This window comes from Scyliorhinus torazame, chromosome 2, assembly GCF_047496885.1.
Source record: "Scyliorhinus torazame isolate Kashiwa2021f chromosome 2, sScyTor2.1, whole genome shotgun sequence".
Classification (NCBI taxonomy): domain Eukaryota; kingdom Metazoa; phylum Chordata; class Chondrichthyes; order Carcharhiniformes; family Scyliorhinidae; genus Scyliorhinus; species Scyliorhinus torazame.
In genome coordinates, this window is record NC_092708.1 from 301297200 (window position 1) to 301321146 (window position 23947).

Consider the following 23947-nt stretch of genomic DNA (forward strand, 5'->3'; position numbering starts at 1 on the left):
TTCCCCTGTGTCTGCGTGGGTTTCCTCTGGGTGCTCCGGTTGTTAAGTAATGGGTTAAGAGACATTGCAATTAGTTGGTATTCCTGTCCCTGAGCCAATTGGATCCGCACTATTGTGGGGCATTGTTACTGATTTAAATAGCTAATCTGGCTCACTAATGAGTCTTGGAGGAACAAACCCATTACCAGGGTTGGTATACTTCACACACTGCTCCAGATAATCCTGCACAAAACGGTGTCCTTTGGGCGGGGAGATCTGGCTACTGAAGCAGTAGAAAGTATATTGGTGATTTCAGCTGTGAAGCTGTCTCGTTCTGGCTGGTTAAACTGTAGCACTATCCTGGAATTCTTAAGTTCTTGTCGGGCAAGAATGTGTACAGTCCGTATTGGGCAACAGGAATTCAGTGCATTTCTCAGATTATTGTGAAGACCCTTCTAGGTAGTGGTGAACTTCTAACATGTCAAGACATCCCAGCTGAACAAAAAAACTTTACATTTATCTGCTGAAATTTAAACTGTAACTAATTTTCATTAATCAAGTTACAACTGCTTAATTCAAATAGTTTAGTAATATTTTACTGTTAGTGTGTTTCAGACAAGTTGAAATTATCGATGAGAACTGACACATCGGGGAACAGAAACACAGGAGAGATGAAACTACCTACAAAACTTGATAATTGTTCAAATTCAACAAATACTGATGGTCAGAAACAAATTTCAAATCAAACAATTAATCTAAAATCAGAAATATTCCTAAATGATGCACAAAACAAGCCTGAAGGACAAGATGAATCCCATATCCAAACTGAAACCGAATTGGTTCAGATAAAGGCAAGCAGAGATGAAGTAAGAGTTAATTACGTTTTCCACGAAGTCCATTGATATAATTTTGTGGCGATTGTTTTATTTTAACCTGAATAGGTGAAACTATTTTCCATTGTTCGTGTCTCAGATTGAAAGAAGAATTTTAGCATTCATGGAGAGAAAACAGGCAGAGATCAATGAAAACAACATCCGTGAATTCTGCAATGTTATTAATTGTAACCAAGGTTAGTTTCAATGAAAGCTACATTGATGTTGCACTTTTTAAAACGCACAGGGAGACAGATGTGGCATGGGTTAAATGTTAATTTATGTGTAAAGTTAATCTGTTTGCTCGATTCTCTCTTGCCATGCAGTAGGTTTGAATTAGTGGATTTTGTTTTTGTGTCAATTTTGCTACCTATTTCATTTACTTTGAAAAGTATTTTTTTGCCATTTTGACTTTTTATGATTGATCTCAGTCAAATAAATCTCTGTTTAACCAGAAAACAGCTGTGCGAGAACAGATGCAGTCTTCACGCCACACCCTGGTTTCAAAAGTCATATAAAAGGTACGTCTACAGCTTCACATCTACATTTAACAGTGAAATCAAGCAGTACGACCCGCACTGCTCCGGGTTCTTGTCTTTCTTTTAAAATAAATGATATCGAGGCCTGAGACAGCTTTGGGGGGAGCTGCGGAACTCTCCATCGACTCATAATACATCTCAACTAACAGGGGCCCTAGCTCCGACCCAAACCTTTTGTAGAACTCTGCTGGGAACCAATCTGGACCTGGGGCCTTCCCCGTCTGCATCGACCCGAAGCAATCAATTACTTCCCTCAGCCCAATCGGGGTCCCTGCACCTTCGCATCCGCCACCCTCACCATACTCCAGCCCATCCAAGAACTACCTCATGTCCTCAACACCCACTGGAGGCTCCAAGCTGTACGATTTCCAGTAAAAAGCCTCAAATACCCCATTTGCTTCCTCTGGCTCCGTTACCACCAAACTCCAGTCATCTCTCATCCGACCAATTTCCCTAGTCGCCGACAGCCACCTCACCTGATGCGCAAGCACCCTGCTGGCTTTCTCCCCATATTCATATGCTGCCCGCTGGCCCTGTGCAGTTGCCCCACCACCTTTCCCGTGGACATAAGTCCACATGTTGAATTTCTACAACTGGGTTGCTAGCCCCATACCATAACCATACCAGATGACCATGTATTCAAAGAATCCTTTCATTTCAGTCTGGCACTTTCTCCACTGATTGTTAGATTAACATGTGTTTTTGTTTCGATATCAGAATTAAACAATTCTTTTCAGTAATTGAGCATCCAAAATAAATATTGACCAGACCTTTTTTTTTTTTTAATCCTTCCCTTATTTCTTTTAAGGATATATCCCATTTGGCCCAATAACATTACAGATACTAAAGCAAATACCATCCTAAAAATTGCAATGAGGCTACTGAACCAATAATTCTGCATTATTTTTCCATGAGTGGCCTACAGGCCTAAAATGTAAGGATAAGCAGTTAGCTGTGCTTCTGAGGATTCAGAAAGAACATTACTTCACAAATAATGATGTAACATTGCAGTCTGAGGATGATTACTATTGCGTTTTGAATGCATTTTGAAGTGCTCCTCGTGGATTATTTAAGTATTTGCTGCATTGTAAAACTCACCCTTTTATAGTAATCGAGGAAAAAGATCTGTACACATTACTTATATTTTCCTAAACCATTTTTATTGCAGTTTCAAGAGTTGTGAATACATACGGGCCTCAGACAAGGACTGAAGGTGCAGTGGCACATCTACAGAAACCCAAAGCTATGACACAAAGTTGTGGTAACCCTGCTATCGAAGAGAGGCTTCAAAATATGGAAAGCCACTTGAAGTTTCCAACAGGTATAGATTCCCTTTCAAACAGCACTGTAGGTGTACCTCCACTACATGGACTGCGGTAATTCATGCAGATGGCTCACCAGCATCTTCTGAAGTGCAATTGGAGATGGGCAATATATGCTGGCCGAGCTAGTGACAATCAATAGCTGTGACAATCAATCACAATTCTACTGTGCAGAAGAAGGCCTTTCGGCCCATCGGGCCGTCATGAGTCGTCTGAAAGAGCACCCTACCTAGGCCCACTCCTCAGCTCCAGCCCCGTAACCCACCTAACCTACAGATCTTTGGACTGTGGGAGGAAACCGGAGCACCCAGAGGAAACACTCGCTCCCCAGGGAGAATGTGCAAACTCCACAATCACCTGAGGCCGGAATGGAACCAGGGTCACTAGCGCTGTGAGGCAACAGTGCTAACCATTGTGTTGCTCACGTCCATGAAGGATTAATTTCTACAAAGTTCACTTTAAAATCTTAAATTCATATGGTGCGTAAATTGCAAGGGTAATATTTAATTGGTCATTTTAGCACTGTTATCTGAACTCTAATTTTAGAGTAGTGGTAGAATCAATTCCAGCTTTTTTTAATATGTTTTATTGCCAGTAGCTCTACCCTGTGTTGGTTAGCTTAATTGGCTGGGCGGCTGGTTTGTGATGTGGAGCGGTGCCAGCAGTGCGGGTTCAATTGCCATACCAGCTGAGGGTTTGGATTGGATTTGTTTATTGTCACGTGTACCGAGGTACAGTGAAAAGTATTTTTCTGCGAGCAGCTCAACAGATCATTAAGTACATGGGAAGAAAAGGGAATAAAAGAAAATACATAAATAGGGCAACACAAGGTATACAATATAACTACATAAGCACCGGCATCGGATGAAGCATACAGGGGTGTAGTGTTAATGATGTCAGTCCATAAGAGGGTGATTTAAGAGTCTGGTAACAGCGGGGAAGAAGCCGTTTTTGAGTCTGTTCATGCGTGTCCTCAGACTTCTGTATCTCCTGCCCAATGGAAGTTGGAAGAGTGAGTAAGCTGGGTGGGAGGGGTCTTTGATTATGCTGCCCGCTTTCCCGAGGCAGCACGAGGTGTAGATGGAGTCCGTGGATGGGAGGCAGGTTTGTGTGATGGACTGGGCGGTGTTCACGACTCTTTGAAGTTTCTTGCGGTCCTGGGCCGAGCAGTTGCCATACCAGGCTGTGATGCAGCCAGATAGGATGCTTTCTGTGGTGCATCTGTAAGAGCTAATGTGGACCATGAAGGGTTACCATGAAGGCCCTGCCTTCTCAGCCTTGCCCCTCGCCTGAGATGTGGTGACCCTCAGGGTAAATCACTACCAGTCTCAAAGGAGAGAGCAACCTATAGTCCTCTGGGACTTGAATCATAGAATCCCTACAGTGCAGAAGGTGGCCATTCGGCCCATTGAGTCTGCACCAAACCTTTAAAATAGCACCCTACAAAGGCCCAATCAATCCCCTGCCCTATCCCCATAACTCTACATAACCGTTGGGCACTTAGGAACAACTTAGCGTGATCAATCCACATAACCGCCACACCTTTGGACTGTGGGAGGAAACTGGAGCATCCGGAGGAAACCGATGCAGAAGAATGTGGAAATTCTACACAGAGTCACCTGATGTCAGAATTGAACCCAGGTCACTGACATTGTGAGACAGCAATGAGACAGCACAACAACCATTGTGCGACTGTGCCTACTATGACATCTTTCATTCATTTTCACCCTGCAATGTAATAGTTCTTCTTTAATTTAAATAATTTAATATTGTCTTATTCACATGGTAACTATACTAGCACAAAATGTATGTTTTTGTTGAGCATTCAAATATAATTAGACAAAGATTATCACAACTTGAAGATAACATTTCCTGTATTGATAAATTAGAGATATGGGTATTCACTGCCCATGTTCTAAGCCGACTGCTGCACCACTTTATCTCTTGAGTTTTCCCTGCAGTAAAATTGCACATATTTCCCATATATTCCACTGGCAAAAGAGCCTCCTGTTCAAACAGGGTATCGTGGCCAGGTTGCTGCACTGATGAGTGCAGGAAAGTAAATTACGGAACAATCTTTTTAAAAATAAATTTAGAGTACCCAATTATTTTTTTTCCAATCAAGGGGCAATTTAGCGTGGCCAATTCACCTGCCCTGTACATCTTTGGTTGTGGGGGTGAAGCCCACGCAGACAAATTACTGAACAATCTGACGTATCTCGGTGACCATTTCTCAGGACATCCTTGGATGTCTCTGGCATTGCATATCTGGCATCTGGAGGTTTGTTCTTGGCCTCTGGCTGCTGTGCAGGGTTAGACCTGGGATGGAATTTAATGAGGGCACGGAGTGGCCCCACTGTCCACCAGCAAAACTGGTAGCATCCCTGCTGACCTGATCCCCAGAAGCCCAGAGGGAATAGCATCCCTAATTAGCAGCGGGGACCCTGCCACCAGGGCTCCTGGCTCAACAGAAATCATTCATTTCAGGACTTTCCCCAGAAGGATAAAAATCCTGCCGCTCCGAAGTGCTGGCTAATCGGAGGCTCTCCATTACTGCAGCACCACATGGAGAGTTTGCTGCTGCTGATAATACACTTGGGCCTTCACTAGTTCAGGGAGGGGTCAGAAGAAAGAGCATGGGTTGTTTCTCAGCAGACGCACCCCTTCCCAATTTTGGATCCCCCAATCAGGCCCCGGGTCTACTTGTTGATCGCCTCCTCAACATGGCGTTAACCCCGCCCATCACTGGTTGAATATCAGTTCGGCAGGATGAGGCCCTTAAGTTATGCATTAATTACCGTGTCCAGGAAGAAAGCCCGTTGTTGAGCCTTCCCACACCAGACTTAATCACAGGAGGTGGCAGGGTTCCATATCTACACCCTCCCACCCGAACAAACGGTCCTCCCTCAACCAAACGCGCCTCCGGCAGGGGGGTCATTAAACTGCCCCGTCATTCCATATTTTCCAGCAGGAATATCCATTTTGGCAACTCATGAAGTATTTGTGGCTGTTTTGACAGTTGAAGGCCCAATGAAGAAGGTCACCACAGTTTTTTGGCATGGTGTATGATCACAGGGACTGCCACATGTGATTTCATACTACATCCTTCTGTTGTGTGAAGTAGTCCAGTGCAATTACTTGAATGACCTTTGATGAACTTACTGGCATTTAGAGTAGACAATTTTTTGTCACCTGTGGTTATCAAGACCATACAAATTGGACAATATATGATAATGGACTCAGCCAAATCAAGCTGGATTCCGTCCCATTCTCGGTCTTTAAGTAGTGAATTGATTCCTTTATAAAGAAAAACTGAAGATTCACGTCGTTCAGACCATCTTCAGGAGTATAGCTGGCCACAGTCAACTTGAGGGAGGCCTGTTTTTGCGTCACCAGTTAGTGTGCTCTCAGGAATAGCTCCAGTTCTATTTGCAGAGTAGCAGCCACCTCGATATAGCACTGCAGCCTGACCGTAACTCCGAAGATGTTAACTAAATGCTTGACCATCATCACTGCATATCTTTAAATGCAGTGCTTGCACATGTATCTGACTTGGCTGATTGGCTTATAAGAACTTCCTGTTGAGAGAAGTGCACACAGGCAGTTGTCGGTTAGGTTCTCAACACATTCCCATGAATTTTAATTTAATTTTCCACTTTGAGAAGTTTTATTTAGAACCAAAGCAGAATATGACCATTGCACTCACTGTTTTACATTATCATCTGGGGGAACAACTTGTTTCCAAACCGGCTTGCAGTTTCCCTGGCACTCGTGGGCCTTATTCAGTAGATGCCAAGAATTGTAGAAGAACATCATCTTTGTCATCCAGAATGCGAAACTATTTTTGTGATCAGCATAGTTCCCATCTGTCCCATTTAGCAGCTGTCTGGGTCTCAGATGATGGTCCCATCAGTAAGTGCTATCTAGCACAATCAACCATCAGTGCTTTTTTATTCATTTACAGGATGTGGGCTTCGCTTGTTAGGCCAGCATTTATTGCCCATCCCTAGTTGCCCTTCAGAAGGTGGTGGTGAGTTGCCTTCTTGAACCGCTGCAGTCCTTGAGTTGTAGGTACACCCACTGTGCAGTTAGGGAGGAGTTCCAGGATGTTGCACCAGTGACTGAAGGAATGGCGATATATTTTGAAGTCCGGGTGTTGCGTGACTGATGATTCCCTGTAGGAGTGGGCAGTGTATTTGCAGGGCAGTTTTACAGGCTACTGGGTAGCACACATGTCCACCAGGCTGCCGGTGCTTCTAATTTTGCATATTTTCAGGTGCTGGTGTAGGCTTGCATTAACACTGCAATGAAGATACCGTGAAAAGCCCCTAGTCGCCACATTCCGGCGCCTGTTCGGGTACACAGAGGGAGAATTCAGAATGTCCAAATTACCTAACAGCAAGTCTTTCGGGACTTGTGGGGGGAAACTGCAGCACCCGGAGGAAACCCATGTAGTACCGGGGAGAACGTGCAGACTCCACACAGACAGTGACCCAAGCCAGGAATCGAACCTGGGACCCTGGTGCTGTGAATCAACAGTGCTAACCATTGTGCTACCATTTCAAATATGGACCACTTTCTAATAGATGCATAAGGAAATGGAACCAGATACTGTAATTCTGCAGGATGCACATCAGCTTGCCCACTTGTAGACTCTCGCAGTAGGTGCGAGGCATCATACTATCAAATGAGCAGCAGAGTTGATTTCATCTTCATTTGCTAAAAAGAAAATAAATGTTCTTCCTTCCCCAAACCAAAAAAAAACATTAAATTAATTTTGTGGTTCGTAAACAGAATCGATCGTCTATAGGTTTAATATAGTAATATAGCACTGTGTTTTTACTATGACAGAAAGATAGAAAATATACTAGCTTTAAAACAGCTATCCAGTTTAATCCAGCTGTTGGTTCATGGCCTTGTAGGTTATAATACTTCAAATGCGTATCCAATTTTTAAAAAAAAGTGATAATTGTTTCTTCCTTTACCATCCGTTCAGGCAGTGAGTTCCAGACTTCCACCACCCTCTGTTTGAGGAGAAAAAAATCTCCTCAACAACTTTTCTAATCCTTCTGTAAAATATTGAATAACACAACTTATATCAGTACATTTCTTTTTTATACCTAAATCTATTTAGCACACTTGAAGTATTTGTAGTAACAATTCTGCATGTGAAAGATATGCAATCTTCATAGGATTGCACAGGATAGACATATGGCACGGAAACAGCCCTTTCAACCCAACTAGTCAATGCCAGTACTTATCCTCCACTTGAGCCTTCTTCTGTCTTTACTCATTTAAACCTAACGCAATAACTTTACATTCCCTTCTCCTTAAACTGCCAGTTTAGCTTCCCTTTAAATATCTCCACACTCTTTGCTTCAACCACACCCTATGGTAGCGGGTTCCACATTTTCACCACTCTTTGGATGAAAAGCTTATTCTGAAATCAATATTAGGTTCCTTGATGACTATGTTACATGAATGACCTCCAGTTATGCTCTTCCCTACAAGAGGAAATATTCACTCTGTATCCACCCTCTGTGTGAGGGTGGATACACTGTGGGGGCACGGTGGCACAGTGGTTAGCACTGCTGCCTCACAGCGCCAGGGACCCAGGTTCAATTCCAGTCTTGGGTGACTGTCTGCATGGAGTTTGTATATCCTCCCATTGTCTGCGTGGGTTTCCTCCGGGTGCTCCGGTTTCCTCCCACAGTCCAAAGATGTGAGAGTTAGGTGGATTGGCAGTGATAAATTGCCCCTAGGTGGGTTTACAGGGATAGGGCAGTGGTTTGATCCCAGGTGGGGTGCTCTTTCAGAGGGTCGGTGCAGACTCGATGGGCAAAATGGCCACCTTATGCACTGTAGGGATTCTATAACTCCATCAATTCTTTTCATGACTTATCTGCATTGAAATTCATTTGCCAATTATTTCTCCATTTTTCATGTTTATTAATGTTCTCCTGTAACTCATTGCAGTCTTCCTCATATTGATTAGCACCCACCCAATTTGGTGTCTGCAAATGTATAAATTGTCTTTTTGATTCCAAAATCAAAATTTCTGTTGTAAGTTATGAACAGCAGTGCTGCCAGCACTAATACTTGTGGGACACCACATCTCACTTCTGGAACTGTGAATAACTACACACATTTAATAATTGATTGGAAAAAGATGTAGTGGCAGAGGACTAGCAGATACTTAATGTCATTCCTATGTTTAAGAAGGAGAACAGAACATGCCCAGGGAATGATAGACCAGTCAGCTTAGCACTGGTCATAGGAAAAATGATAAAGACACCTAGAAACAAAAAATACACCAATGAAAAGTCAGCGTAAATTTCAAAAGGGAAAATCTTTTCTCGACTAACTATTTTTTAGATGTTTCCCTACTTGTCTCTTATCTGTTTTGGTTTATTCCCCATTACTAGATCTAACGGAGAATCTTCCACTGTTGGGCTTTTTATATATTGGGTTAGGAGGGCAATTCGGGATGAGCAAGAATTGCTGGCCTTGCCAGCAATACTCACATTCTGTGGAAGAAGAAAAAAGTAAAGGAGTCCTCTGTACACATTGTAGGAACTCCATTCCCTTTTCCTCCTTACTGATCCCTTCTGTCCAATTTAGATCAGGATAGTTGAAATCCCCCATGATTTTATTATATGTTTGTTACTCCGTTCCCTCATTTGTCTCCATTTTTGTCTGTGTATTTTGTCCTCCACGTTGCATCCCTTTATTTTTTGGCCATTATATTATCCAGAATAATACAGCTAGTCCAGCTCTCCTTTTTCCCACTCTATCTTTTCTAAATATGATATACCCTGAAATATTTAATCCCCAGCCCTAATTTTTCTATAATAGTATCTCAGTAATCCCTACTATGACTGGGTCCACCCAACCTATCAGTCTCTAGCTCTCCTGTTTTATTATAGACACTATACATTGCTGTACAAACATTTTAACTTTTTTTTAATGGAGTTTTCTTTTGCTTTATGTTCAATCATCTTTTTAGACTCCTGTTCTATAATATTTTCTTGCCATCAATCTCCTTACGTTATTCCTTCCTATGCTCTCCTGCCATGTTTGGTTCCCATTTGGACTTCTTATGTTTCTTGTCTATCCCTTCCCCCATCTTTCTAGTTTAAGGCCCTGCTACCTCCCTATTTACCCCTTATGCTAGAATAGGAGTCTATCCCATTTGTGCAGCACTTCCCTGTCCCAGAAATGGTGCCAGTGTACCATGTGATGAATGTAGGAACTTGCTATATTTTATGTTTATTACAGTAATGTTATTGGAAAAAAAGGATTTTAAGATGTAAACAGCCAGTATATCTGCTAAATCTGTGATTAAGGGGTTGTCATAGTGAGGTAACCCTTGATTTTTGCAAGGGAAGTGTTCTGCTAAAAGATTTGAGAAGCATTTACCTGTTTACAGATAGGTGGCTATTCGAATATTGTTTTGGTTTGGAGGTCCCTGGGGTGTAGATAATTTATGAGAGATATTGTATTTGGTCCTGGCTAACCAGATCATGGGACATCTGGTGGAAGGAAACCAAAGAATATCTTCTGCTTTGGGTACAGATGATTTAATTAAAAAGGGGGATCCAGGTCAGTCTGTAGTTTCAGTTTTCCATAGGATTTTAGTCTGCTAATAAATGCCTTTCAGTTTGCTCCTGAAAGGTTCTCTCCAAGGGCTCTGCACAGAAAAAAGCAAATAAATCTGATTTTTAACTTCATTTATAACTGGTATTTTATTTATAACTGGAATTTTAACTATATTGGTTTTCTTAATTGACAGGTGTAGGGAAAAAGTTAAAGTTTTTCCTTTTACTTAAAAACTGTTGTAACTTTGCTGTAAAGCTATTTCTTTTTTGCTAATGTGGTTAATTCTGTTAAATTAAAATTTGTTTTCATCACAAAATATACCTATTAGTCAGTGTTCCTCATCCGGTGGTTTGGATTGCCATCCAGGATCCTAACACATGGAAAATCCCTGTTTCCCACACCAGCCCTTTAGCCATGTCTATTTTTCCTGACCTGTTTGCTCCTACGACAATTTGCACATTGCTTGGGCAATAATCAAGAGATTATTAGCCTTGATATCCTGCTTTCTAATACACTCTTCTGCCTGTTCCTACTTCTGCCGTTTATTCCAACATGGAGCAAGGCAACTAGATTTAGCCCCTCTCCAGTCACTATGAAATATTCCTTACTATCATCATTGGTCCAAGCTTGAAAGATTGTATGAAACATTTTTAGTATTTGTTAAGTACCTATCAAACATGGAAAATCATTTTTTTGCATACATTATTTATAGGTGGTCCAGTTCCAGTTGCCATTTATCAAAGGATTAAGAGGCTAGAGGATAGAATTCTTCACTTGGAAGGCCTTTCTCCAGAATATTTTCAACATGTGGTAGGTTTATTAACCTCATTACCTAAGATACCTTTTGTTAAATCGGATTGTAAGCTTATAGAATTTTGCAGCAGTGAAAGACATGGGGTCCATGACACTTGTGCGGGCTCTCTGAAAGAGATATCCACTTAATTCCCGTGTCCCTGGTCATTCCCAGTTCTCTTTTTAAAGAAAATACAAATTCTTCTAAAAATGACAAAACTTCCCTTTCAAATGTTCCTATGGATTTGGCTTCCACCAGTATTTCTGCCATGGTGCCCTATATCCTAATAAAAGGGAAGAAAACCTAACCTCTCCCTTTTCTGTTTTGTCACTATATATAGGAACTTAAGTGCAGGAGTAGGCCATTCAGCCCTTTGAACCTGCTCTGCCGTTTGATAAGATAATAGCTGTTATAGCTGAGATCTCAATTCCACCTTCCTGTCAGGCCCCCAAATCTATCTAGCCTTGAATACATTCAACGACAGCCTCCATTGCTCTCTGGGGAAGAGAGTTCCACAGACCAACAATCCTCTGATGTCTCCTCATCTCCATCTTACTTTTCAACTGTATCTCCTCGTTCCAGTCGAGGCCCAATCTGTTCAATCTTTCTTCATAGGATAAGCCCTTTGTCCCAAGGACGAACCAAGTGCACCTTCTCTGAACTGCTTCTAATGCAATTTTTTCCTTTTTTCAAATAATGAGAACAAAACTGTACAGAGTACAATAGATGTGCTTTTACCAAGGCGCTGCATTGCAGTAAAACGTCCAAACATTTATTTTTCATTCCCTTTACAAATGGAATGTTGGTGTATATTGCCTTCTGAATCACTTGCTATACCTGCATAATAACTTTTGGTATTCATGTACCAGGCCACCCAGATTTATTTGTACCACCGAGTTCTGTAATGTTTCTTCATGTAAATAACATACTGCTTTCCTAATCTTTCTGCCAAGGCTGACAAGTTTACATTTTCCTACTTGCTAGTCCATCTGCCAAATTTTACCCACTCACAATCTATTTGTATCCCTTGACAACTTACTTCTCTAACTAACTTGGTGTCACTGACAAATTTAGCAAATATACATTTGGTCACTCCAAGTCATTGATATAAATTGTAAATAGTTGAGGCTCCAGCACTGAACCTGTGGCACTCCACCAGTTACAGCTTGCCAATCCAAAAAACCCTATATTTCTATTAATTTTTATTTGCATTTATTCTGCCAGTCCAAAATTAAAGCAAGTAAAATATAGATGAATGTGAAAAGCACTTTATTTTTCAACTCAAAGTTAGTCCTTGTCAAATTAAATATCTTTATGCTTGATTTTTCTTTGTCCTTATAAATTATTATTATAAAGCTGATAATATTTTGACCACTGTTCCACAAATGCTCTGCCATTGAAACATATTCTATTTTATTCCGAGAACTAGATTCAGCACTGCTTCCTGCCTCGTTGAGCTGGAGACATATTGATCACAAAAGTTCGTTTGTACATATTTCAGAAATTCCATGTCCTCTTTGCCCTATATTAAATTTTTAAAAAAAATTTAGAGTACCCAATTATTTTTTTCCAATTAAGGGGCAATTTAGCGTGGCTAATTCACCTACTTTGTACATCTTTGGATTGTGGGAGTGACACCCATGCTGACGAAATGAGAATGTGCAAACTCCACATGGACAGTGACTTGGGGCTGGGATCGAACCCGGGTCCTCAGCGTTGTGAGGCAGCAGTGCTAACCACTGCACCACCGTGCCGCCCAGCCCTCTATTAAATTTGTAAAGAAACAACATAGCCACTCCAAGACCAGCATAAAATTAAACAGGCAATTTGGTCAGTTTTATTCTGCTTCCTGATTTCCAAACGGTAACTTGAAAAGTAAAATGATAACTTAGATTAGTTTAGTGATGTTTACTGAATACTTTTTCCCTGATCAGCTAGTGAATGATGAGATTTTTGACTGGTTCAGATATTCCATTAATTAGTTAGCTTTCCACCCTGCATGTACTTTAAATATCATGCTACGAGTATGCACTCCATGAAAGACATTTAATTATATTGATTTTACACAAATATAATTTTGGTCGGGATCTTTGGAATTGTGAAACCCTCTTTATTGTATGATGGGGATGGAAAGTATCATCCATATTAATTTTACTGGCAAGTTGTGAGGGTTTTTTTAGAATTGAAAATTTAAGTCCTGATGTTCGTTTGGAGAGCCGGTGCAGAATTGATGGGCCAAATGGCCTCTTCTGCACCATAACAATTCTGTGATTTCATATCATTTCACTTCTTTTAATGGAGTTAAGAATTTTAGCTGCTATAGTGTTTTAACTACTATGCTTCAGATTTTGAAACTTCTTGATCGTTGATCCTAGATTGTCACAAACTAAAATTGTGTCTTATGTGAAATAGAACTTAAAGCAAAAAAACTTTCTCTTCTTCTCTTCAGAGTTTTCCAAGCAAAAGGCGTAAAGTTCAGGAAACAATGCAGGTATTTTACTTTTTGCTTCTTCCATATTTTATAAAGATATACTTGGTTATCTAATTATATCTGCAGTACGACCAGGTTAAGGTGGCAAGGGGATTTCTGTCAGTTTCTATTCTCTCCAACCCCTTTCTCTTTGATTTCTGAACAAGCAAACGGGGATACAAATCTGGGGTGGGGGGTTTTGACAGGATATACCAGTGCGAGTTTACCTTGAGCCCCAGTCTGCAAAATATAGAAAACTTAGAAATCCAATGGATCAGCAAGAGATCTCATTCTTGCATGGTGTCGTTAGGTATTTGTGTAGGTGATATCTGTGCCTTGCACTATAGGTGGCTTGTACACAATCATGTGAGAAAAATGCTTTTAAGGTTTAAAATAAAAAGTCAATTACAATCTATTTTAGAGTACCCAATTATTTTCTTCCAATTAAGGGGCAATTTAGCGTGGCCAATCCACCGAACCTGCACATCTTTTGGGTTGTGGGGTGAAACCCACGAGACACTGGGAGAATATGCAAACTCCACACAAACAATGACTCGGGGCCGGGATCGAACCCTGGTCCTCAGCGTGTAGGCAGCAGTGCTAACCATTGTGCCACCGTGGTGCCCGCCAATTACAATCTAATGATTAAAAACTGCTAACTGTTTTCTTCCCTCTTTTCAACAATTACAATTCACAGTGAAGCAGTTGAACAGTTTGGTGCTACGTTTTGTATATGCACACTTGGACCTCTGCATTCCTCAATTTCATAAATGTCAGCAAACTGAAAGTATGGTTCCCTACAGTGAATGTAGAGCAGATACTGCAAACCTCAGTGACTATAAAAGTGAAATGAATCCTTTCTTACCCCTGTCTTTTAAACTTGTTTAATCCTTTTCTTTAAACCCCCCCCCGCCTTCTCCCACATCATCTCATTTGATTACTGGAGAACTAGAAAAGGAATTGACTGAATGACAGCATTATCCACTTCACCACTGTATTACAAACATAGGAATTAGCAGCAGGAGTAGGCTCTTGAGCCCCTCAAATTTTATCCGCCATTCAATAAAATCATGGCTGATCTGATTGTATCCCCAACTCCACATTCCTGCCTAACCTTTCCCCCTTTGATTATTGAAAATCAATCTATTTCTGCCTTAAAGATATTGAAAGGCCCTGCTTCCACTGTCTTTTGAGGAAGTGAGTTCCGAAGACTCTCAACCCTCTGAGAACAAAATGGCCGACCTCTTATTTTTAAACAGTGACTCCCCTAGTTCTAGATTCTCCCACAAGAGGAAACATCCTTTCCTTATCCACCATGTCAAAACCCCTCAGGATCTTGGTTTCAATCAAGTCGCCTCCTTACTCTTCTAAACGCCAGTGGATACAAGCCTAGCCTGTCCAACCTTTCCTCATAAGACAACTCACCCATTCCTGTATTAGCCTAGTAAACCACCTCAGGATTTCTGCCAACAGTTCATCCCTCCTTAAGTAAGGGGACTAATACTGTACTCCCAGATGTCTCACCAACGCCCTGTGTAACATAAGCATAACGTCTCTACTTTTGTATTCAATTCCCCTTGCAATAAACAGAAACATTCTATTAGCTTTCCTAATAACTTGCTGTACCTGCATACTAGCCTGCACTAGGACATCCGAATCCCTCCGCATCGCAGAGCTCTGTAATCTCTCACGATTTAGATAATTTGCTTGCCTTTTATTCTTCCTGCCAAAATGGACAACTTTTCATTTTCCCACTTTGTGCACCAATGCCAGATCTTTGTCCGCTTACTTAGCCTATCTATATCCATTTGTAGCCTCTTTGTGTCTTCACAGCATACTTTCCGATCTATTTTTGAGTCATCAGCAAATTTAGCAACCACATTTTCAGTCCCTTTATTCAAGTCATTTAATTGAGGCCCCACCACTGATTTACCATGGCACACTACTTATTACATCTTGCCAACCAGAAAATGACCCATTTATGCCTATTCTGTTTCCTGTTAGCTAGCCAATCTTCCACCCATTCCAATATGTTACCCACTGCACCATGAGCTTTCATTTTCTGTAATAATCTTTGATGTGGCGCCTTACCAAATGTGTTCTGGACATCCACCAGTTCCAATTTATCCACAGAACTTGCAACTCCTTCAATGAACTCCAATAAATTGGTCAAACATGATTTTCCTCTCTCAAAACTATGTTGACTCTTCCTAATTACCTTGAATTTATCTAAGTATCTTGATATAACCTCCCTAAGAGAGATCTTAAACTAAATGGCCTGTAGTTTCCTGCTTTGTCGAGTAAAGGAGTTGCATTTGCTATTTTCCAATCAAATGGAACCTTCCCCGAATATAGTGAATTTTGGAAAATTGAAACCGCAGCACCAGTAGTCTCACTAGCCACTTTTTTACGATCCTAGGATGAAGCCCATTGAAACCCAGGGACCTGTCAGTCAATTTTCTCAGTACCACTTCTCTGGTGCTTGTAATTTTCTTAAGTTCTTCTCTCCCTTCCATTTCCTGGTTTACAGCATTTTCAGGGATGTTACTTTTATCCTTTTCTAGTGAAGACCGATGCAAAATAATTGTTCAATTCATCTGCCATCTCCTTATTTTCCATTATTAATTTCCCAGACACTCTTCCTATAAGACCAATGTTCAGTTTGTTAACTTTAAAAAAAATTTGTATCAAAACTCTTACTATCTTTTTATATTTCTAGCTCGCTTTCCCTTGTACTCTAATTTTTGCCTCCTTATTAATCTTTTAGTCGTTCTTTGCTGGTTTTATATTCTGTCCAATCTTCTGACCTGCCCTCATTGTGCAATTATATGCTTTTTCTTTAAGATTGATACTATCTAGGGCAGCACGGTGGCGCAGTGGTTAGCACTGCTGCCTCACGGCGTCCGAGGTCCCAGGTTCGATCCCGGCTCTGGTCACTGTCCGTGTGGAGTTTGTACATTCTCCCCGTGTTTGTGTGGGTTTCGCCCTCACAACCCAAAGATGTGCAGGGTAGGTGGACTGGCCACGCTAAATTGCCCCTTAATTGGAAAAAAATGAATTGGGGTCCATTTTTAACTTTCTAAATTAACAACAGTTGATGGGTCCTCCCCTGGGAATGTATCTCTTCTTTATATTGTGAAATATGGCTTTAAATATCTGCCACTACATCTCTATTGACCTATCTCTTAACCTAATTTTGCAGTTCACTTTAATCAGCTCGGCTTCCATGCCCTCATAATTGCCCTTATTTAAGTTTAAGTGCTAAAGACTAGTCACTCTTCTGTCCCTCAAACTGGATATACAATTCAATGATATTATGACCGTTGCTACTTGGGGCGCCTTCAGTGTGAGGTCATGAATTAATCCTATCTCGTTACACAATACCAGGCCTAGTATAGCCTGAGCTCTAGTTTTCCCCATACCGTGCTGTTCTAAGAAACCATTTCGAAAACATTTCATAAACTCCTCATCGAGGCTACGTTTGCCCATCTGATTTTCTCAATCTATACCAAGACTATATTTGAGTCTGTTTGTCAGCACTGGATCATCCAGGACCTTCTGCAAGGTGTGGCAAATTTTCTCTGTTCCCTTCTCTCCCTTTTGTAATATGTCCCCAAAATGTGCCCTTTTTTACCGATCACTTGAAGTGTCAGTGGGAATGCTTTTTTAACATGGTGTAGTGTCACCACTATAATAATAATCTTTATTCGTGTGACAAGTCGGCGTACATTAACACTGCAATGGAGTTACTGTGAAAATCCCCTAGACACCACACTGATCAATACTAACCTTGCTTGTTGAATTAAGTGCATATAGCTTGTTATAATTTTCAGAAGAGCAGTAAGTGACAAAAGGTAAAGTTTTACCCAGGTTCAATGCCAGCCTTGGGTGACTGTGGAGTTTGCACCTTCGCTTTGTGTCTGCGTGGGTTTCCTCCCACAGCCCAGAGGTGTCAGTTTAGGTGGATTGGCCATGATAAATTGCCCCTTAGTGTCCAAAAGGTTAGGTGTGGTTACTGTGTTAAGGGGCTAGGGCATGGGAGAGGGCCTAGGTAGGGGGCTCCTTTAGAGGGTCAGTGCAGACACGATGGGCAGAATGGCCGCCTCCTGCACTGAAGGGATTCAATGAATCTGGGCTATCCAATTAAAATAAGCTAAGTGATTTACTGCATAAATGCTCTCATATTGCTGTTATCAAGTTAGGTTTGGTACTTAGATGCCAAAACATATACTTGGGAGTTCAAATTATGTAAAAAGTCTGCTTTAAACATAGCTGCTGTTTTTTTCCATTGAAATGTTTGTGCTGCATCATGCTGCTCCTAAATGCAAGCATAACAAGTTACTTATTCTAGTGTATTACAAATTTAAATACTTCAAATTATTTGTGTTTCAGGGCTACAGTCTGATAGAAATTGATGACAAGATTAGTGCATTGAAGGCAGTGCTGCTGCAGAAAGCAAATGACCAGACTCTGCCAATGGAAGCTGACAAGATGGCAGTATAAGGTCAATTTTTACTGAGCATCGTAGCTTGAATTTCTAACCAGCCAAATTAGTCAATGAAATTTTTCTTACATTTTTCAAAAAACGAAACCTTGCTGGTGTGGTGTCAGTAACACATTCTTTAATGCTTCTGAACCAGGCATTCAGATACTACTTCCTGAAATATGCAATCTGGATTGAATCTGTCAGTTTAGCTAAAATACAGTTGTTTCCTAATACTAATGGTCAGATAAATAGGAAATGGTTTATTTTTAAATAAAGCAACCATTGCTATCCAGCAGTTGTCAGATCAAGTGCACTCTTCGTAAACCTTTGTATCACAGAGAAATCTGTACTGTGATAGCATCTGTATTAAATACATTTTGTACAAAATATTGGCATTTGCCACTAGGTCACTTTAATGTTTAAAAACATCAAATGCTGACCAAATGGACGTCTTGAGTAAACCACATTTTAGGTGTTCACTGTTCATGTAACTATTATGTGTTAATTCTTATGTGCAACATCGGTGCAATAAAAGTTTTGATACTGTTCACACTGATTTTTTAATTTGCTTTGTAAATCCTCTTTTACCACACCAACTTCTGAAGGTATAAAATGCCACTATTGAGAAATACTTGATACGGGCAGCCTAAATAAGAAATTGTGAACGTCTACATATACTGAAGCAAATCCTTGTTCCCACTTTACTGACAGAAGTGCAGCAGAGCAGGTGCTGGTAACCTCCTCTCCTGTCCCTGTCGCAATGTCTGAGATCACAGAAAGTTATCTTGTTAGAATGAGTGCATGTTGGGAGCTAGCCAGAGTGTAGTGATGGCAGTGGGGTGTTGGAAAACTTGCACTGACCAGGTATTAATGTTTCTGCCAAGGAAGGACATTGGTGCCAACCTTAGGCTGATCCTTTTATAACCACCAACAAGGACAGGGAGAGAATGACCTGCCATTATCAATTTAAGCAAGGTAAGGTTCAGGTGCCAGATCAACATGGTTGTATTTTGATAAATAGGTATATTTATCAAATTAAGTTATACCTATGGATGGCACAGTGGTGCAGTCATTAGCACTGCTGCCTAAGGCGCTGCGGTCCCGGTTCGATCCCAGCCCTGGTCACTGTGTGGAGTTTGCACATTCTCCCCGTGTCTGCATAGGTCTCACACCCTCCCCCCCCCAACCCAAAGATGTGCAGGTTAGGTGGATTGGCCACGCTAAATTGCCCCTTAATTGGAAAAAAAAAAATTATTGGGTACTCTAAATTTTTTTATTTTTTTTAAAGAGTTATATACCTGAATATCTAGCCAGCGTGGGTGGGCGAGCGGGCCAGCATGGACATGTATTGAATATAATACATTTGAAAACTATGTAGCTGGAAATCTTAGCAAAATTATGTGTCTTTAACGTGGCCACAAAATAAAAAATTTAGTCAAACAAATTATTATATCTGCAATCATGTTTTCAAGTGGCTACCTGACTACCTTTTTTTTTAGAAGCTTGAAACTTGAGTTTCTGGACTTCCTTAATAGGTGAGGCTTCATAGAACTATTTCTTTCAGCTCAAAGGATGTGCTAACATAGTATACTAGTAACATAGTAACTCCCTGTATGCAGCAACATCCTGGAAAGAAGATTCTCAGCATTCACTGAGGTTGCCTCCCTCACTAGGTCTAATAAACACAATCACAGAGTGGGGCATGCAGGAGAGATTTTTTTTTTTTTGAATGATAAAGTAAAAGTGGGCACTCGCAATGTTTTAGGGTCATATGGTTGTAAGTCCAATTGGTTACGCTCGCTGCTGCTGAACCCAGAATAAAGAGATATCAACCAGACTTCTTACAATAAACTCAAACTAATTTATTATAAAGCGAACCTTTTTAAAAAAACGGTTAACATACATGTAACAATTTACCCCTTCGTACAATCTCAACACACATACACATAAAACAAAGGACAAGACATATACGGACTCTGCAGAGATTGGCCTAAGGGAAAACTTTATGCATAAGGATAAAGTTGAACGGTCTTGATGTGTTTGATTTGGTATTCCTGCATGCGAAGATGAAGCGTGGGTCACAATAGCTGTCTAGAAGTCCTTTTCATAGAATCATTTGTGATAACACTGGGCAGGATTTTCTGAAAAAATGGCAAGAGTGAAATTCTGACTGAACACCAGCATGTTTCTCACCAGAAACATGGCCAGGTTTTCTGTCCAGATCTTCTGACACTTTGTCAGAAAGAAATTGGTGGATGTGGTTAGTGCCGTCGCTCTGGCGGGTGGGGGCGGCCTCATAGAGCCGGCAAGCCCGGCTCCACAACGATCAGGGTGCCATCTTTAAAGGGCGCCCTAACCTGCGCTAAAAATATACATCAACCACGGGGCACTGCCCAGCTTCGGCCCTCAACCTTGGGGCCCACAGACACCTCCGGCGTGGTCATCACGGCTGGTTCCCACTTTCAAGAATCAGTAGTGAATCGCGCCCGTGTGACACCACGCTTTTGGGCAGGAAGATTTAGTGAAGTCAAAAGAATCGACTATAACCTTGCTAGTGATATTGAAATTGATTGAATTTGTTGCAAATCAGGTTCTCTCTCTTCCTGGCCATGCGTCATTGGGGAGGGCATCACGATGGGAAGTCCCGTGGGCTCAAATCCTGTTTTTGGCTTCTTGTGAGAGTTTGTGGCCATTACGGGATTTGGGCCTAGGTCTAATGGCCCTGCAGAATCGCACCCACTGTCTTTGTTAATCCTGTGGGAGAATGTCGGTATGAGTCTTTACAATATTTACCCTTAGGTTAGGAGAGCTTTTAATTCTTCTGACTTTAACTGTGTAATTATTTGTGTAACTATAGGAACCATCCCAAGTTTTTGATTTCACACGTTTTTGGATAGTTCACAGCGCAGGTCAATTGGCCAGAGGAGGTTTGCACTCCTGGGCAATTGCCATGCAAATGCTTACCTGTGTAGATCCAAGAGGGATTCCATAGCACACCTCTGGGTTACCCCCTTAATCTGGCACTAGGGAGCTCAGATGTTATTGCCCATTGTTTGCTTGCTTAATTTATTGCTGTACGTACTTGATAACTTTTTGTGATTCATGCACAAGGATAGTCAGGTCCCTGCAGCTTACTTTCCCATCTGAAGGGTCCAAGTGTAATGTATTGCATGGTAGCACAGTGGTTAGCATAGTTGCTTCACAGCTCCAGAGGCCCAGGTTCAATTCCCAACTTCGGTCACTGTCCGTGCGGAGTCTGTACGTTCTCCCCATGTGTGCGTGGGTTTCCTCCGGATACTCCGGTTTCCTCCCATAGTCCAAAGGTATGCAGGTTAGGTGGATTGGCCATGATAAATTGCCCTTAGTGTCCAAAAAGGTTGATGGGGTTACTGGGATAGGGTGGAGGCATGGGCTTAAGTAGGGTGCTCTTCCCAAGGGCCGGTGCAGACTCGATGGGCCAAATGCCCTCCTTATGCACTGTAAATTCTATAATTCTATTCAAATCGTGATGCAGATTGTGAATAGTCGTAGTCGTATCTGAGGATGGGCTGTACAGGTTGGGGGAGGGTAGGAAAAGGTCATTTGTGGGCGGGGCGTGCTCATCTGCTGCTGCAAGCGAGATGTGGTGTGAATGGTTGTTCTGCGAGCCAGAAGCCTTAAGCTGGTTGATGTGGAACCACGCAGACTTGCCATTCGGATAGGTGATCTTATACACAGAGGGGCTGACTTTATCAGAGATGGAGTACGGTCCGGCAAATTTGGGGGAAAGGAATGAACTGGGGTTGTATAGGGATAGCATAACTTGCTGCCCTACTACAAACTCGGTGGCGTGTACTGTTTTATCGAAGCTTCTTGCGGGTCCCAAGCCTAACGGCTGCTGCAAGCTGGGCTGCTTTCACATTTTCAGTAACCTGTTGTACTGCTTTCTCATGCATGAGGGTGGTGACTGCGGGGCTGGCCAAACCCAGTCCCAATATTCTGTCCCTTTCATGGGGCATCCGGTCATGAGGGTGTGGGGGAGTGTATCCTGTGGATGTGGATACTGTGTTTCGAATGAACATTAATGAAAATGGGAGAAGTGTGTCCCAGGTGCAGTTGTGTTGTTGCACCATTTTTCTGAGGGTCGCTTTTAACGTTCTGTTCATCCTTTCTATTATGCCGCTTGATTGGGGGTGGTATGCAATATGGAACTTTTGTTTGATGCCGAAAATTGTAAGGACGTTTTTCATCACTCGTCCTGTAAAATGGGAACCTTGGTCGGACTCTGTGCTGCGTGGGAGTCCCCCATCTTGTAAAGATGTGCTGAGTGAGGATTTTAGCTGTCGTTTGGCAGTGTTTGTTCTGGATGGAAAGGCTTCCACCCATTTTGTGAAGGTGTCGATGACCACCAACACATACTTCAAACCATTTCTGCAGGGGGGTAGGGATCCTATATAGTCAATTTGCAAATTCGTCCAGGGGCCATTAACGGGGCGGGTGTGGCTTAGCTGAGCTTTTCTTGCTTATCTGTCCGGATTGTTTTGGGCACAGATTAAGCAATTCTCGATGTAATGTGTAACATTGACTTTTAAATCAGGCCACCAGCAGAGAGGTCTGAGGTGGGCCAGGGTGGCTTCTATGCCTTGGTGTCCATGGTTGTCATGGATCTGACAAATATTTTGATTCCTGTCCTGGCTGGGGACTACATAAATTCCGTCTTTTAAAATCACACCGTCATGTGTGGTTAACGCGTTTTTAAACTTGTCATAAAGGGCAGGAAAGTTGCCTTTTAAAACATCCCTGAGCTTCTCATCATCTTTTTGAGCCTTCGCTAAATCTTGAAGGTTGGTCTGTGAGACCTGAACTGCGTGTACTGGGGCGCTTTCGGGGGGGGTTCCAAAGTGGGCAGGGGTTTTCCGTCTGCGGAAACTAATCCTCTGGATTCCCACAGGGGTAGGAATTTGGTCAAATTATTGCAAACATATAAACTGTCAATATATGTCGGCTGGGGTCGGAAACGAGTCGGGGTGTTCGACAACGTACGCTATGGCCGCCAGTTCTGCTGCCTGCGAGCCTAAGTGTTCTGGCAATTTTAACGAAATCTCTTCCACGGCACGTCCCTGCGCGTCCTCTACATAAATACCGCAACCGGTAATCCTTTTCCCGTTTAAAACTGTGGAGGAGCCATCCACATAGATCCTAAGGGGTGTGCATGTGTCTGTGGGCTGGGGTCTCTGGGGTGTAGTACCTGCTTTCGGGGGAGCTGACTTCGGTACAAAGGGTCCTGTATTGTGCTTGGTGGATATTATTTCGCATTCATGGGGTGCCTGCATAGTGTAAATTATCGGCGAGGAAAGTGTGTGTCTTTGTCCTCTTAACTGTTATGTCCCGTCCCTGTAAAAGAACGGTCCAACGGGCTGCGCGGATCTGGCTGACTGTGCCATCCTTAAGTCTACCATCAAGTAGGAGCTGTGTTGGGGTGTGTTCAGTTAGAATGGTGATGGGGTTGAGTCCTGTAATGTAGGCGAAGTATTGTACTGCCCAAAAAACTGCGAGCAGGTGCCTTTCGCAGGCAGAAAATCTTTGCTCGACTGGATCTAATACACGTGAGGCGTATGCCACGGGGCCTAATTGATCATGTCGTTCTTGGAGGAACACGGCCGAAAGGGTTCGGTCGGTAGTTGCAACCTCAATTGTGTACGGGGAAAGTGGATTTGGGACCTGTAATGCGGGGGCTGTGCTGAGGGCTCTTTTTAAAGCATCCACGGCATCCGTGTGCTGTGGAAGCCATTCCCAAGGCGCCTGCTTCTTGAGAAGTTCGGATAGGGGCGCTGCATTTGTGGCGAAACAGTCGATATGGTTTCTACAGTTGCCAACCAGTCCTAGGAATGACTGGAGGGCTGTGACA

General features: G+C 42.1%; 1 protein-coding gene across 1 annotated transcript in view; it reads left to right on the forward strand.

The window, feature by feature from the left end:
* The window catches only part of mbip (MAP3K12 binding inhibitory protein 1), a 42129-nt gene extending 23521 nt beyond the window's left edge, over window positions 1-18608 (forward strand). The window contains exons 3-9 of the mRNA XM_072488969.1: window positions 585-845; window positions 952-1048; window positions 1307-1372; window positions 2559-2711; window positions 11024-11121; window positions 13554-13595; window positions 17967-18608. Coding sequence (XP_072345070.1) covers window positions 585-845; window positions 952-1048; window positions 1307-1372; window positions 2559-2711; window positions 11024-11121; window positions 13554-13595; window positions 17967-18077 — 828 coding nt within the window. The 3' untranslated portion in view covers window positions 18078-18608. The remainder of the gene's footprint in view (window positions 1-584; window positions 846-951; window positions 1049-1306; window positions 1373-2558; window positions 2712-11023; window positions 11122-13553; window positions 13596-17966) is intronic.
* Window positions 18609-23947: the final 5339 nt, after the last annotated feature.